General features: G+C 58.1%; 2 protein-coding genes across 3 annotated transcripts; one reads left to right on the forward strand and one right to left on the reverse strand.

Annotated features, from left to right (window-relative positions):
• Positions 1–311: 311 nt before the first annotated feature.
• MIOS (meiosis regulator for oocyte development) lies at positions 312–11,186 on the forward strand. Of its 2 annotated transcripts, XM_044677274.1 has the most exons (10): positions 312–1,614; positions 1,864–1,962; positions 4,070–4,330; positions 5,400–5,569; positions 6,761–6,826; positions 7,508–7,666; positions 7,751–7,903; positions 9,056–9,260; positions 9,491–9,620; positions 10,174–11,186. In XM_044677274.1, exons 1-10 carry the CDS (start codon positions 312–314, stop codon positions 10,268–10,270), a joined length of 2,643 nt encoding a protein of 880 aa, XP_044533209.1. In that variant the 3' UTR covers positions 10,271–11,186. The 2 variants fall into 2 exon arrangements, with proteins under 2 accessions (XP_044533209.1, XP_044533210.1); XM_044677275.1 differs by lacking the exons at positions 7,508–7,666; positions 7,751–7,903.
• A 3,620-nt stretch (positions 11,187–14,806) lies between these two features.
• RPA3 (replication protein A3) lies at positions 14,807–16,540 on the reverse strand. The gene is made up of 4 exons (XM_044678134.1): positions 16,404–16,540; positions 16,194–16,268; positions 15,736–15,844; positions 14,807–15,059 (listed from the first exon to the last, which is right to left on the reverse strand). Exons 1-4 carry the CDS (start codon positions 16,500–16,502, stop codon positions 14,977–14,979), a joined length of 366 nt encoding a protein of 121 aa, XP_044534069.1. The 5' UTR covers positions 16,503–16,540; the 3' UTR covers positions 14,807–14,976.
• Between the last annotated feature and the right edge of the window lie 126 nt (positions 16,541–16,666).

The following is a 16,666-nucleotide window of genomic DNA, read 5'->3' on the forward strand; positions in this document are numbered from 1 at the left end:
GAGGGATGTGGGGTGGGGACAGGGGCCCCTGCAGCTCAGAGACACACAGCATGCCAGAAGCCTCGGGGTGGGGGGGATTGTTGGGGGGTGTCTGGGGCAGTCTTAGTGGAGACAGTTAAGCCAGGAAGCGCCGTCATGTCCCCCATCCCCCTCCCCGTGAAGGGGCTTTAGCCCATGTCTGCAGGGCCAGATAGCCAATGGGACCCAGGAGTGCCTTGACCCTGTCCTGACCTCCTTTCTCTTTTCTGCTCAGGAGAAGCTGCTTCTCCCCTTCCCCCCACCGCTCCCTTTCCCCACAGAGGTCAGCCAGCATGAGTGGCTCGAAGCCAGACATCCTGTGGGCACCACACCAGGTGGACAGGTTTGTGGTGTGTGACTCAGAGCTGAGCCTTTACCATGTGGAGCCCGTGGGCAGCTCGGAACTCAAAGCAGGCTCTCTGAGGCTGTCTGAAGACTCCGCGGCCACCCTCCTGTCCATCAACTCAGACACCCCGTACATGAAGTGCGTGGCCTGGTACCTCAGCTATGACCCCGAGTGTCTGCTGGCTGTGGGCCAGGCCAACGGCCGTGTGGTCCTCACCAGCCTGGGCCAGGACCACAACTCCAAGTTCAAAGATCTGATCGGGAAGGAGTTTGTCCCCAAACATGCCAGGCAGTGCAACACCCTGGCCTGGAACCCGCTGGACAGTAGCTGGCTGGCCGCTGGCCTGGACAAGCACCGTGCTGACTTCTCTGTGCTCATCTGGGACATCTGCAGCAAGTACAGCCCCGAGACCACGGTGCCTCTGGAGAAGGGGAGGCTGGCTGCCGCAGGGGACACTGAGGCCGGGCTGGTGGTGACCAAGCCCCTGTATGAACTGGGCCAGAACGACGCCTGCCTGTCTCTGTGCTGGCTGCCTCGAGACCAGAAGCTCCTCCTCGCCGGCATGCACCGGAACCTGGCCATCTTTGATCTCCGCAACACCAGCCAGAAGATGTTTGTGAACACCAAAGCTGTCCAGGGAGTGATGGTGGACCCCCACTTCCACGACCGTGTGGCTTCTTTCTACGAAGGCCAGGTGGCCATCTGGGATCTGCGCAAGTTTGAGAAGCCCGTGCTGACCCTGACAGAGCAGCCCAAGCCCCTCACCAAAGTGGCCTGGTGCCCCACAAGAACGGGGCTGCTGGCCACCCTGACGAGGGACAGCGACATCATCCGGCTGTACGACATGCAGCACACGCCCACACCCATAGGAGATGAGACTGAGCCGACCATCATTGAGCGCAGCGTCCAGCCCTGCGACAACTACATCGCCTCCTTCGCCTGGCACCCCACCAGCCAGAACCGGATGATCGTGCTGACGCCCAACCGGACCATGTCCGACTTCACTGTGTTTGAGCGCATCTCCCTGGCCTGGAGTCCAGTCACCTCCCTGATGTGGGCCTGCGGCCGTCACCTCTATGAGTGCGCCGAGGAGGGTGGCGGCGACCCCTCTCTCGAAAAGGACATCGCCACCAAGATGCGCCTCCGGGCTTTGTCCCGCTACGGCCTGGACACCGAGCAGGTCTGGAGAAACCACGTGCTGGCAGGGAACGAAGACCCCCAGCTGAAGTCCCTCTGGTATACTCTGTACTATATCCTTTGAACTGAGGCCCTGTGGTGTGAGTGCCCACGGAGACCGGCAGCCGGCCGGCCCATGGAGGAGGGCCTAGCCGCGACATGCCGCCCTGTTGTGTGGGAGGGAGAAGTGGGTCTTGGTGGGCCCCGGAGCAGCCTCAGCACCCACAAAGTCTGTACCACTTGGCTCCTTCAGAAGGAAACGTGGGCTAGTTTTCTGAGAGCTCCTTCCAGCCAGCCGTAGTATTTCCTATGCATTTCAATACTCATGAAGCAGTACACCGAAGACTTGGGCCCGAAATCCCCCGGCCACAAAGGCTCGCTGGTTTACGCAGGCATTAAAACCATCGTGAAGTCGTCTCTGGGTAAGGACTGCCGCTTCGTGATTGGGGAGGATTCTCGGCAGGGATGTCTTCAGGGGGCTCCCTTTAGCTGTCTTATTACAGGATGCTAAGATTACAAGTGGAGAGAGGGGGCAGCACCTAGTGGAGAGCCAGGCCTAGAGATAAGAGGTCCAGATCTGGACTCACACTTCCTAGCTGGGTGACCCTGGGCAAGTCACTTCTCCACTGTCTAGTGTTCACCGTTCTCCTGCGCTGGAACCACTACCCATGTTGAGTGTGAAGCAGCGGGGGAGTGTTTAAAACAATAGATGTGGTCAGCCTTTGTAGCCAGATGCTTTCTGGGGGGAGGGGAGGGGGCTGGGGCCAGGCCTCTTGGATAAACTGGCTTGTGACCCGGACCTTGAACGAGGCAGGTCGTTAGCACGTTACATAGGCCCCTGCACATAGTAGAGCTTTTGTCCTGACCTCGGCCCTGAGTGTGCTCCGGTTCTCTCCTGCCTTGTGCTCCCTCCCCTCTGGCCCAGCTCAGGCCCAGGACAGGAAAGGGTCTGTGCCAACCGCCCTTGGAGAAGCAGCCAGGCTGGTTTTTGCTTGGTGGGCTTCAGGCCTTGTCTTTAAACCATTTCCTTGAAAGGAGAATCTCACTTTCGACTGAGCTCTCAGAGTTGTAGCTTTGGTTGCCTGGCCAAAAAGAGCGAGGAAAAATGATCCCTGGAATTTTGGGGCCCGGAGTTGCCTTATTGTAGAAATCAGAAGATGAATTCACCCTCCTAGACTGAGTTGGTCGTCCTAGAGAGCCCCAATGACACACACACACCCCGACAGGAGACTGAGACCCAGACCTCGGCCTCCCAGGGAGTCTGACTGGTGGGGAAGCCCCTGGCTTGGTGGAAGCATGGATGTGTCTGCTCCTTGGTGAATGGGGCTGCAGCTTCCTTACTCCAGGCTGAGGAACACGTACCCCCGAGGGGATTTTGTGACTAAACTTAGCTCAGAGGCCCCTCTTAGGGCAGACCTTTTTCTGGAGGGAGATGGGAATGTTTTTTAAGCTCTCTACTCCCCCTCAGAATGGGGCCAAGCCTTTGCCCACCCTCCCAGTCCAGCAGGCTCCTCGCCTTCTTCTCTTTGTTGTGACATAACCAAGAACTTAGAAGGAAGAAGCCAAAATCTAAAATATTTAGAACCATTTTTTTAGTCACAGCTTCTTGGACCTAACCCTTTAGAATCTTAATTATCATTTTCATTTTGAATTAAGAAAAGATGAGGGGCAGCTGGGTAGCTCAGTGGATGGAGAGTCAGGCTTAGAGACAGGAGGTCCTAGGTTCCGATCCGGCCTCAGACACTTCCCAGCTGTGTGACGCTGGGCAAGTCACTTGACCCCCATTGCCCACCCTTACCACTACTTCCACCTAGGAGCCAATACACAGAAGTTAAGGGTTTAAAAGAAAAAAGAAAAAGAAAAAAAAGATGAGACTTTCCATGGAATCCTAATTCAGCATTCACCCTTGGGAAAGAGGGGCAGTGTATCCCAGAACTCAGAAGCAGTGAGTCCTGGGTGACTGGTCCCTGAAGGCAGTGCTTGGGCACAGGAAAGGGGGGGAGTGTTACCCCAGTGAAGCAGAAGGTCCATTGCAGAAAGGAATTTTCTTTTCAAGCAGCTCCCCCACCCCTCCTGGCTCCCTTGGTCAGACCCCTGGCCCTTGTGCCCACTTACCCAAAGGACCCCCAAGCCCTCAGGATGCCTGATCCTTGCCCACAGACAGTGGCTGATGGTGTTGTCCTCTAATGACAGGGCTGCCCAGGGAGCCAAGCTGTAATAAAGGGAAGCCTGGCTGGGACTCAGCCTCAGAGGGTTGTACAAAGCTATTCATTATGTACTTGGAAGAGGCCAGGTGGCTCCCCCAAGGGTGGCATGGGCACCTCTGTGCCAGAAAATTTCCATGTGGGGGAGTCAGGGCAGGGGCTTAAGGCCTGCAGCTGGGCCTCCTGAGCAGGTCTGAGGTCAGCCGCCAAAGACTTCCCTCTTCCTGGCCTGTTACCCCAACCTTTGTCAGCACCCTCCTGGGGAGAAGGCAGGCTGGCACCTAGCAGAGGACGCCCCCTGCCAGTGGTACTCGCTCTTTTCTAGGCATGGCAGAGGGCAGCAGCAGGCATAACTGGAGCGGGGCTTCTGAGAAGCCGAGCGAGGGCCAGAGTCTGAGCGAAGAGAGAATCCTGGCCTTGCAGCTCTGTGGCTGGATCAACAAGGGGACCAGCGTGGATGTGGGCCCCTTCCTGAATTCCCTTGTGCAAGAGGGAGAATGGGAGCGCGCTGCCGCCGTGGCCTTGTTCAACCTGGACATCCGACGAGCCATCCAGATCTTGAACGAAGGTGCCTCTTCTGAGAAAGGTACCGAGTTGGAGCCTGCCGGTGGGAGGGGTGGCTTCTCAGGCCATCTGGAGGGTCAGGTCTTAGATCTGATGGTGGGTGGCCCCAGGGGGTTGGGGGTGGCTTCTTGTGCCATTTGGACCCAGTGTCCTTCATAAGTCAGCCTGGACTGTAGAAGGGGCTCTTTTTCTCAAAGCTTGTGCTCGAGCCCCATCTAATCATCTTTTTTTTTCCTCCCCTAAGTTCAAACAGAGGAGGTGTTCCTCTGAGGGACTTTGGGGACTGCTTACAGTCTTTCCCCCCAACCTTAAACTCAGACTTGGGCACTGGTTGGGCCCAAAAAAATGTTCCCTTCCCTTAGAGTTAATCTTCCTCTTCCCCATCCCAGCTGGGCAGAGACTCCAGGTTGTTTTCTGTGGTGTCTAGCCAGGTTCTAGGGTCAGAGGTGACCAGTGGCTTGGCTGGCCTTCCCTTTCCTTTGTATCCCAGGCCAGGCTTGGCTCTGAGGAGTATGGTGGTCAGGGCGAAGCCAGTTCATGCTGACAGATGAGGGCATTTCCACTTGGGGCATGTGGAAATTGAGTATGAAAAGGGCACAGATAGAGAAAAGGCAGAAGGGAGCCACAGGGAGAAAGGAGATCAGAGCTGGGAGGTCAGACTGAAAAAGTCATCAAGTGCCCGAGAGGGTCTTGAAGGCCACACGGCCTCCTGAGGATGCTCCTAGAGATGGCCTGAGGGACGATCCCTAGATCAGTCAGTAACTGCCAGCTTAATTTGAGAAAGCTTTTGTTAGCTAGCAAGCTACCATCATGCCAATAGAGAGCCAAAGGCAGGTGGAATTGGTGGGGGCAGGGATGCCAGCTCACCCCCAGGGCCTCACAGAGGATGCTCACAAAATGGTTTTTCAGTGATTGGTAGCCCCTTAGCAAAGACACAAGCTCGGTGGTGAGGTTGGCACCATTCCTCACCCTGGAAGGCGCTTTCCCTGGTCCTTGCCATACCTCCTCCTTCTAGGGTATTTATTGGGGGGATCCTCTGTGCTAAAGCCAAGGGACCTGCTCACTCTGACCGGGCTGCTTCTGCTGTGCAGGCGACTTGAACCTCAACGTTGTGGCCATGGCACTGTCAGGGTACACAGATGAGAAGAACTCCCTTTGGAGGGAGATGTGCAGCACCCTACGGCTACAGCTTAGTGACCCCTACCTCTGCGTCATGTTTGCCTTCCTGACGAGTGAACCTGGCTCTTATGACGGTGTCTTGGTAAGCTTGCTTCTGCTCCTCTCCAGCCTCCTCGTTTTGGGAAGATGAGCCTAATTGGCCATTTTTGAGGATGATGCCAGCCTGGAGCTAGCATTCTGTAGCTCTAATCGACTCCTTTTTTAAAATCCTTGCCTTCTGTCTTGGAATCAGTACTGGGTATAGGTTCCAAAGCAGAGGAGCAGTAAGGGCTAGGCAGTGGGGCTGAAGTGACTTATTCAAGGTCAGATTTGATTCCAGGACCTCCCATCTCCAGGCCTGGCACTCTCTTCCCAGACCCCCCCCCCCCACCTTGCTGACCCCCAGTAGACTTATTTTTTTCTCCACGGTTACATGATTCATGTTGTCTTCCTCTCCTTTTCCCTCCACAGAGGGAATTGACAAAAGGTTATATGTGTATTGTCACTCAGGAACTATTTCCATATTATTCATTTTTGTAACAATGATCTCATAAAATCAAAACTCTAATCCTATCCTCATCAAACCACGTGATTGATCCTATGTTTTTCTTCTGCGTTTCCGCTCCCACAGTTCTTTCTCTGGAGGTGGATAGTTTTTTCTCCTAAGTCCCTCGGGATCATCCTGGGTCATTGCATTGCTAATAGTAGCAAAGTCATTTACATTTGACTGAGCTACAATGTATCTGTCTCTGTGTACAATGTTCTCCTGGTGCTGCTCCTTTCACTCTGCATCAGTTCATGGAGGTCTTTCCAGTTCACATGGGATTCCTCCAGTTCATTATTCCTTTCAGCTCAATAGTATTCCATCCCCATCAGATACCACAATGTGTTCAGACATTCCCCAATTGAGGGGATACTCCCTCATTTTCCAGTTTTTTTGCCACCATAAAGAGCATGGCTATAAATATTTTTGTACAAACAGGTCCTTTCCTATTTTCTTAAATCTCTTTGGGGTTTCCCAGCAGACTCTTGGGCAGTGCCACAGCTCTTGGAGTGGTGGGTCTCAAGCCCCAGACTGAACTTGTGTCCCATTAATGACCTGCTCTATGGGCCGTCTCTCATAGCTCATTTCCATCTAGTTTATTGCTGGGCTGTGGATTGTCACTGTGTGAGGCCACAGAATACCTGGCCTCGTGGCAGGACTCCGTGAGCAGGCCTGACCCCAGCCTGAGCCCTGCTGGTGCCTAGGCCAGGCTCACCTCTAAGGAGTGGCTCACTTTTCTTTTCTTTTTAGTACGAGAATAAGGTGGCCGTGCGAGACAGGGTGGCATTTGCCTGCAAGTTCCTCAGCGATGCTCAGGTGAGCCAGGGTGGAGGCTCTGTGGCTCGTCCGTGGCCCAGGGGTGAGGGGGTGGCTCTGTGTCAGGGCCCTTGGCAAGGAGTTCTCCTAAATACAGAGCTGTCTTGGATGGAGCCAGACATTGCCAGTGGGCGACGCTGCCAAATGCATCTGATTGAAACAGAAGTCCTTGGTGCCCTAGGCAGTGCCTGTCTGACCTTGGGCCGGGCCTTCTCGGGCCTCGTGCTTCTCGGGCCCAGGACCCTGCTTGGGCTCTACCCCAGGGAGCCATTCTCCTGAGGGAGCCTCAGCCTGCTCTTCTGGAAAGTGGATCTGCTAGAGCAGATGGCTTCACATTCTCCACCTGCTTGTCAGAGGCTCTCGTATGGCCTTGGCAGACTCTCCTTTGAATCAATAGGCTTTTGCCTCGCTCGTGTGTCAGGGATGCCACGAAAGGGCTTGGTTGTCGTGGCTAACCTCCTCTCTTGGTATGTGCATCGAGTGTGGAGACTCACTCTCCTGCTGAACCAAGGAAGCTGCTTTAAGGCCTCATCTTGGCCAGCTCTGAAGGCTCTTCTGGGGGCTCAGGCCGGCTTTGGCCTCCTCTCCTGACCACTGGCTGGAGTGGGTTGGGGTTAAGCGGGAACTGTCCGGAGCCTTCTCAGAAGGGAATGGATGGGAACTGACCTCTGACCTCTCCAGTTGAATAGATACATTGAGAAGCTGACCAACGAAATGAAGGAGGCGGGCAACCTGGAGGGCATCCTGCTGACGGGCCTGACCAAGGACGGGGTGGACTTGATGGAGAGCTACGTCGACAGAACGGGGGACGTGCAGACGGCAAGCTATTGCATGCTCCAGGTCAGTGTGCCGAGGCCGGGGGCTCCCCAGGTTACAGCGGCCGGGAGAAGCCCCAGACGCTGACGCCCGCATTTCCCTGGCCAGGGCTCTCCCTCGGACGTCCTTAAAGACGAGCGGGTGCAGTATTGGATTGAGAACTACAGGAATCTGCTGGACGCGTGGCGCTTCTGGCACAAGCGCGCAGAATTCGACATTCACCGCAGCAAGCTGGACCCCAGCTCCAAGCCCCTGGCACAGGTAAACGGCACCACTCGGGCATCATCCCTTTTAAGCCGCCTAATGCTGGAGCCGGCAGCGAAGGGGAAACGTTTTACAGCAGAAGCAGCTTGTCCGGCCGCGCTCGTTCCTTTTCCCAGCTCGCTGGTGCCCGAGGCTGTTGCTCACAGGACGCCTACCTACCCGCTTGGGATGGGGTGAGCTAAAGGAAATGGCTTGAATCCTCCTGCCGGCTTGGTGCTCACGGTGAGCTTGTCTTTCCTTGGCCTGCCGCAGGGCCGGGGTTTGGGGCTTTCTGGGGCCCAGAACCACTTCGGATTTGGGCCTGAAAGTTCCGAAGGAGACAGTCCATCATGCGGCGGTTTGCACACGCTCTGAGCCCCGTCGTGGTGCCCCACTCGGTTAGGAGGGTTGTTGGAGGGTGCGCACAGGGGTTCTGTTATCTGCCTTTCCGAGACGGTGCGAGGCCCCCTCCCTACGTGGGGGAAGAGCCAGCCTTCGGCCACCTGGCGTCTGCAGCCCGCCTCTGAGGCTTGAGTGGGCCTGGGGCAGCGGCGGCAGGGCGAGAGCGGGGGGAGTTTCCTCACTGGCCTTCCCTGGACCAGGGACGTCACGAGTCCGCTCTCTCTCCCGCCCTGCTTTGGTCTTTAGCAGCCATTTTATTTTGTTCTTTAAAACAGGGCCTTGTCTTTCTTGAACTTTTACGATGAATTTTATTTCCATCTTCTGTGTCTTCTCTGACCCTGGTCATTCCACGACCTGCGGAGTGAGCGGTGCCAGCATGCTGACGGAGCCTTTGGCCGTGTCCGATCACGCGTGCTTGCGGCCTCCCATCACCCTCCCCAAGGCTGGTGCAGCTGTCTGGCCTCGTGCCCTTCGCTTTGGGGCCGGGGCCGCTCTGGACTTGTGGGCTTCCTTGGCTCCAGGCCTCCGCTGGGCTTCCAGCTGCCCAGCCTGGGCGCCTCTCTTCTGGGCACGATGTAGGGCGCCCTCTCCTCCCCGCTCGTCCCTCGGGGTCGCTTGGGCTGGGGTGCAGGGTGTGTCCGAGCGTCCGTGTCGCTGGATCGGCACGAGCTCGTTCTGAAATGCTCTGGAGCGAAAGCCGGCTCGCGGGCTGCCTCGCCGCTGGGGCCTCCCCTCCTTCCCGTCCGTCAGTGCTGCCTTCGCTTGCAGGTCTTCGTCAGCTGCAACTTCTGCGGCAAGTCCATCTCGTACAGCTGCTCGGCCGTCCCCCACCAGGGCCGGGGCTTCAGCCAGTACGGCGTCAGCGGCTCCCCGACCAAGTCCAAAGTGACCAGCTGCCCCGGCTGCCGGAAGCCGCTGCCGCGCTGTGCCCTCTGCCTCATCAACATGGGGACGCCCGTCTCGAGCTGCCCAGGTAGGCCGGCCCGGCGAGGGGGGCTTCAGGGGCTGCCCTGGGGCGTCTCCGTCCCTTGTCTCTGTCTGTCTCTGTGCCCCGGCTGTGGCAGCAGCTCGTGGGGAGGCCCAGCCTCCGTCCCTGCCCTCAGCAGCGCAGCTGGCAGGCGCTTAGACATCGCGCGTGCGCTGCTGACGGCTGGCCCTCCCCACCGCTCCATCCTGGCCTGTAACGCGCCTTCCTTTGCCCAGGAGGGTCCAGGCCGGACGAGAAGGCGGACCTCAGCAAGGACAAGAAGCTCGCCCAGTTCAACAACTGGTTCACCTGGTGCCACAACTGCAGGCACGGCGGCCACGCCGGCCACATGCTCAGCTGGTTCAGGTAAGCTCCGCCGGGCAGGGCTCCTGCTGGGGCCGAAGAGGGATCCAGATCGGGGCTCCGTCCTAGCCCAACCTGGTCAGAAAAGTCTGCTTTTCACCCCACAGCCTTGCTGTGTTCCCCACTGAGCCAATGCTGCCTGCTTGGGCAGGATGCCAAGATGCGGGCCAGGTAGAGAATGGCTCCCTTGGCCCGGGCGGCATGGTGGAGGTCCAGCCCCGGAGATGGAGGGTCCTGGGTTCAGATTCAGCCTTGGACGCTGACTGGCCCTTCCCACTCTGCTGCTCAGGCCCCCCTCTAAAACAGAGGAGAGTCTCTAAGCTGCCTCCCTGCCCCGCCTCCCATCCATCCTTGGCATCTTCCTGAGTGCCTCGAGGCAGTGTCTGCTGCAAAAACCTTTCTGGAAAATCTTTAGCGATTTGGAAAGAAAAGTTGCCCATTGGGCAGTTCAGAAGCTTCTGCTGGGGGGAGGAGGGGACTCTTTTCTCCCCGATTCCAGAGACTTCCTCGTGTTGGGGAGATGCTGGCTCCTAACGCCGAGCCTTTCCCTCTTTAGGGACCACGCAGAGTGCCCCGTGTCTGCATGTTCCTGTAAGTGCATGCAGTTGGACACGACCGGGAACCTCGTTCCGGCAGAGACCGTGCAGCCCTAGGCCGTAGGTTTCGGGGTGCTGCTTCCTAGCAGGGCTCCACAGAGCCGAGTCACCCCCAAACACACACCCCACTTGGAGGCCCATCCCTCAGCACTTTTCCTCGAGGCCACCAGACATCACCCTGATGACCTCATGCCGTTCCATTTGGGTAGAACCATCGTGGTGGGCGAGCGGGAAATTCCTCATCAATAGTGTAATCCAGCCCCCACGATCCCAAGAGGCTGGATCCATCTTCAAATGGGGCCTCTGAACTTCTGGAGGGTCTCCTCCCTCTCCCCTTCTCCAGTCCCCTTCCTAACCCCCCCCCCCCAAAGAGGAGTGATTCATACAACAGGATGGGGTTTCCTGTCCCAAGGCCCGTCTTCCTGCCATCCACTTCCATGGTTCCATTTGGGGACCTGTTAGATGGGCCCTCAGTGTGCCAGAGGAGGAGAGTCCCTTCCCTGTGTGGCCCAGTTCTGTTCCAAAATGCCCCTCTAATCCCTGGGCCTGCCCCCCGGCCCCTCCAAGGGCCACCCAGCCAATTCTCAGTGCAGACCCAGGAAGAGAACACGCATGGACCCTGGGCCTTGACCCCCAAGCAGCCAAAACATCTGGGGGGCAAGGGCCCTGGGCGTCCTCTGGGCAAGCCCCTCTGGAGCAGTGGGAGCACAGGTCAACCCGGCATCCTGAGCCCCGGAGCAAAGCTTTGTGCTGCCCAGCTGGGTCATTCTGGTCACCCCGGGGCAAATGCTCTTCAGGCAATCACAGTAGGTGAGCTGGATTCAGAAACCAAGCTGTGACCAGAAGGGGCTTGGGGCAGCCTCAAGGAAGTGGCTCTGTGACAATCTGACTTTAAAAGCAAAATTGTAATTATTGTGGATATTTATAATTTTTGTACAGGGCTGTTTTGTTAATAAAGAGGATGTTCACATTGTGTTAGGAGGGACATTTTCCTTTTCCTACCTATCGCTTCCAGAGATTGTTTCTGGGCCTCCAGGGCAGGGCTTCGCACGGGCATCTGCAGCAACGTGGCCCCGAAGGGGTCAGCGCCGGCCCCAGTATTTACAGCAGGGGACAAGGAGGTGGAGAATTCTCTGGCAGATTCAGGGAAGAGGCTCCGAATGAAATCTGCCTGGACTTGGTGAGAGCGGAGGGCCAGGGGATGGAAGAGCTGGCTCAGCAGCAACGGGCCAAGCGGAGAAGGCCCATATCTAGGCACGAACATTCCCATCAAGAAGAGGCCAAGGGCCTGGACCCGGCACTAGCAAGCTTCCGAAAACAGGAAATTGGCTCTATTTTGACAGAAAGGGGGGAAACGGCTCATTCCCGAGGAAGCCCTCTAAATCGGCGGCATCCCATCATGCCACCCCCTCCCAGCATAAAAGGAAAAATGAAGAGAAAGCAAGAAAGAACAAAAACTAGCCAAAGGCTGCGCGACTTCAGACAATGCCAGCCTGACCTCAAGAGGTGGAGGAGACCCACATGCATAACGCTGCACGCTTCGGGCACCCACGAGAGCCAGAGAGCCTCCAAACTAGGAACACATTGACTCACTAAGTGGGCAGAGGTGGCACATTTGCTGGAGAATTGAAGGGGCAGTCGAGAGAGGCATGTGGTGGGCAAGGGCCGCCTACAGCCCGGTGCCAACACAATGAGCGCCCGGGGCAGTCCCCAGGAGTTTGCCAGGGAATCTCAGCTACTCTTGGGGTAGACCCGGGCCTGAGGCTGCCTGGGCTGGTTGAGTGGCCGGGGGAGGCCCTACCCCATTTGGAGATGAAAAGTAAATCCTGCTGTTCTTGCGTAAACAAGGAGCTGCCAGGCATTTATTACAGGATTAAATGGGGCAATGGCCCGTTTTTACCTTGAAGCAAAAACAAGTCTTCGATGTTGGGCTTGGAGCTTGCAAGCCTGGCTCATTTCCCACCCTGGTCCCAGTGCAGGTGGGTGTGAGAAACCGTGCCAGGGGGCTCTCAGGAAGGGTGGTTGGCACCTTGAAGGGTGCCCGGGGTTGGGAGGCTGGTGGGCCTTCGCTAAGGCTGGGATCTGAGCCTCCTCGGAAAGTCCCCTGGTGCTGGCCCCACCTCGCACCAAGCGAGCCTCACTGGGGGAGCGGGGGAGGGTAGTCTATTCTCTGGTAGCTGCTCTTGCCTGGAGAATATGGTGTGATTTGAATTCCCTTTCCTCCCACTTGGCCCCCGTGGGATGATTTCTCTCGGCTTCTTTCTCACCTGTCAGATTTCCCACCTCTAAAGTCTCTGTCACAAAGCTGCTCATCTCTGTCTGTCTGTCCATCTGTCCGTCTCTCCCTCCCCACTTTGGGGAGACTCTCCCAAGTAGATGGATTCAACTTAATCTGCTCCTCGTGTTTTTAAGGTTGCGTGGAAGGCTGCTTCGGGGATGCCTTCGCTCCAATTCTCGCATTCATTTTCCCTGGCATCATTTTGTGATTTCTGGCATTCAGTCTTTGCAGTCTTTTCTCAAGGCTGGGCTCGAGCGGTCAGCCGCTCTGGGATGTTGGGGCAGCCGGTGCTTCAGAGGCCCGAGCCCTCAAGGGGAGGCTCGCCCCGTCCCAGGTCACTGGGAATGTGCCTGGGCGGTTGGGCTTTGGCATTAAAATGTGCAGAATGGTGGCTCATGCCGCAGCCTGGCACCTCAAGCCCGGGAGCATCACTGAACTGGGGCTTTCGGATTTTGTCCTCGTGCAAACCTGCCAGCGGTCGTGGGACCTCCGGCCGACAAGCCGCTTCGCCCAGGGCTGACGGGGGTCCTTTGGTCGGTGGCAGTTAGTGCTCCTGTAGCCGTCAGGAGGGACCTCTCGCTGAACATAGTCTGCCAAGGCCCCCCTCGGCTGGCCTCGTCCTTCCTGATCCAGGCTCATTCGCTTGGCCCAGCCTGGCCTTCTGCTCCTCCACGGGGCTTTGGGGATGAGAGCCAGCAGCTAGCAAGGAAGGGAGGCTCCTGGGACCACCACTGAGGTTCTACTCCCGATGCCAATTCAACCAACCAACCCATGAGCACGCACTTGGGAAGCACCTACTGTGTGTCTGGCCCTGGGTCTGAGGACAAAGAACAAAACCATCCCTCCCTGCCAGGGTCGATGACAAGAGCAATCCGAGCGTAGACGGAAATGGCACAGGTCAGGAAGAGGCTTACTGGCAGGGGGAAACGGAAACCTTCATGTGCCTCAGTTTCCTCCACTGTAAGACCTGCCAAGGTCCCAAGGAACAATGAGATGGTGCCCAGAAGGCATCCAGTGGGCACTGGGTACAGGTTGGCTCTTGCAGGTGTCAGTGTGAAGAGTGAATAAATGTTAAGGGGTTAAAACTGGGGTGGGGGCAGCCCAGCATAGAGGATCAGGAAAAGCTTGTCTTGGGGGAGGTGAGGAAGCACCCTGGGGGGGCAGAGGTGGGTGCCCTGACCAGGGCCCGGGACAAAGAGCCAGTCAAAGCCCATCAGGCATGAGATCATGGGGAGGCATGACCAGCAGTCCTGGCCCAGGAGGCGCTGCCGGTCTAGTCAGCAGTGAGGTCCACTCAGGGAGGCCACCTCAACCTCACTCTCTGCATGGGTTTCTGACCGTGAACAGCACATAAGGAGGAAACGGCACTCTCCTGACCCCCTTGCACTCTGGTCCAGTCCAGCCCCTTGGTTCCCTCCCCAGAGTCAAGCCGCAGGCTTCACACTGGGCTGGCTGGCACCCTTTGCCTTCCAGTCTGGGACTTGCTTCCAAGGACGCCCCCCCCCCCCCAATCTGACGCATGAGGAAGCAGGCTTAGAGATGAAGTGACTTGCCCAAGGTCACACAGGCAGTCGGAGGTAGGACTGGGATCTGAACTCAGGGTGGCCCCTGCTCTCTGGGAAGGTTAAAGATGGCAGATGCCAGGTGGAGCACTTCTCGGGCAGCGTCTACACCAATGTGGCAAGTGGCCCTGGGGCGGGGGAGCCACCAGACTGAACTGGCCCTGGCCAAGAGGGAGACCCAGATACCCCCCAAAAGCACCAACAGAACACACAGGATGTTGGGAACCGGCTCCGATGCCAGCTGCCACCCCGCTCGGGCTGCTGGGAGGGAGGGGAGCCTCTGGGGACGGTAAGGGTGCTGGCTCCTCCGAGCCAGGCCCAGGCTGGGCAGTCAGCAAAGGCCAGCTGAGGGCCAGCTCCAGACATCCCAGTTTCCCCTCACAGACACGACACACTTTGTTAGCTGGTGTCTGCTGAAGAATTGGCACCTTGGGGGGAATGGGCTGATGGGAATGTGGCGGGAAGCCTCTCTTTCTGGCCCCTGGATTCTTCAAGTGGGATAGATGCCCCCTGGCAGGGACAAGCCCCCTCCTGGCTTGCTTTTGGGGGGCCATGCAGGGAGCACTGCTGATCTTGGGATAGCTGGTCCTCCGAAGAGGCCGGGGGACCTCAGTAAATGCTGGGCAGTGACTGGTGAGCCTGAGAAAATGACCCATGAGGGACTGGTGGCCTGAGGCTTTGGGACCCTTTGGGCCAGAAGGAGCCAAGAAGAGGCGGAGGGAGGATTCCACAGTGACCCAATCACCGCAAAGAGCAAATTATTGTTCTCTTTTATTAATAAAGAATTGTTTGCCCAGGCCAAAGAACCCAAAGCTGACCTCACGAGACACAGACAAGACAGACGGACAGACAGATGGATATCGGTGCTCCGGAAGTGCCCAGCTCCCGGTGGAGGCCCCGTTAGTCAGATGGAGGCAGGGGGGTCAGTCCTGCTGTGTGGCCCCGAATGGGTAAAACTGTGGGAACTCGTGGATGATCTTGAGCGCGTCATTGTAGAGCCTGAGGTCTAAGAGAAGGCCCCTCCTTGGTCATTCCTCTGCCAGTGCTACCCACCCAGTGACCACAGGCCGGGGGAGGATCGGCCTTTTGCCCCCTCCCCTTTGTACCTCAGTGGGAGAAGCGGACGAGGACAGAAAAGGTCAGAGCCGCCAAGGGCTGGCAGAGGAGGGAGCTTTTGCTTCAACGGAAATCTTTAACCAGAGGGAGGACCACAAGTGTGCCAGCAAAAGGGCGGCGCAGAAAATGCCTCAAGGCAGTCCTGGCCCAAGATGGCACCAGTCAGGGCACCTGGACGGACTGTTGGTCAGGACACCAAGACCCAAGAGTTACTCCACAATGCATGGTGCCCTCTGAGCCAGCTGGGCACTGCCAGGCTGCTCCACAGACAGAGAATGGTCCCTTGAGGGCACGGCCCCCATGCCTTGACCCTGCCTGAAGCACCAGTGTGAAGCCATGTGAAGCCAGCGGTTCAGGCACCCAGGCTCAGAGGGGACAAAGAATGGCCTGGCACTTTGCAGGGAGCCTGGAAACTCCTGTCATATAAGGAAAAGGCCAGGAAGAGGCCCTCAAAAAGGAAAAGGAGTCAGCCACTGGGGCATGTGTTCAGGATGGTGGCAGGTGAGCCCCGGGTGGGGGAGCCCCAGAAGCACAGTCAGCAGGGCCTTGAGGGGCCGGACACTCACCAAAGCTGTGGTTGTGGTCTCTGAACGGGACGTAGGACGCACACAAGATGGTGGCTTTGGCCGTCACTCTGCCCACCACCTCCAGGACCCCGGAGATCTCCTCTTCCAGCTGCCAAGGGAAACCAGGCTCTGCCAGACCCTAGATGCCTCCCACCCAGGGTGGCTACGGGCCCAGCAGGGACCACCCAAGGGACCTTTGGCATCTGCATCAATGGCCTCTGGGGCCCAGGGTGACCCTTGGTGGGCATCTCTGCCAATGGCCCCTGGGCCTCCGTGCCATTTTGCTGGGCATCCGTGCCAATGCTGCTGGGGCCTTGGGTGACCCTCGCTGGGTATCTACTACCCTGCCCCGGGCCCTGTCAGCTCGCCCTATGCCGGGCAGAGGCCTGCCTGGAAGAGACCTCAGGGTCTGGGTGCTCCCCGCCCCCCCCCCCCCCCCCCCCGCGGCGCGCACTCACGGGCTGGGCCAGCTCCACGGTGACCTGCGCGCCTTCTCCGTCTGTCAGGGTGAACGACCTCCCGGTGGGGTGGATCTGAGCCGGGGCGGGAGTAGGGTCAGTTCCCGCCATTTCAGCCCAGCACACCCCACCTCCTCTGTCCGAGCCCTCGCTGCCCCTCTCCTTCTCAGCAGGGGCCCCTCCCTCCCCTCCCCCAGGACCCCTTCCCACCTTCTCCAGCCGCCCCACGAAGCACACGGGCCGGTCGATGAAGCTCGCCACATGAGCGGCGCCGATGCGGGTTCGGGGTAACTCCAGCACCTCAGCCATGGCCCGAGAGCAGCTCGGAGGAAGGGGGGGGGAGGAAGGCCCGCGGGGCGGGACTTCCGATCACCCCCCGCCAACCCGGAACGACCTCGGCCGGAAGCAGATCCCGTTCCACCGCAGCCTGCCGGGAAATTAGTTCTGGTTTCCTGGTGACATCGGGCGTCTCG

This window comes from Gracilinanus agilis, chromosome 5 (genome assembly GCF_016433145.1).
Source record: "Gracilinanus agilis isolate LMUSP501 chromosome 5, AgileGrace, whole genome shotgun sequence".
Classification (NCBI taxonomy): domain Eukaryota; kingdom Metazoa; phylum Chordata; class Mammalia; order Didelphimorphia; family Didelphidae; genus Gracilinanus; species Gracilinanus agilis.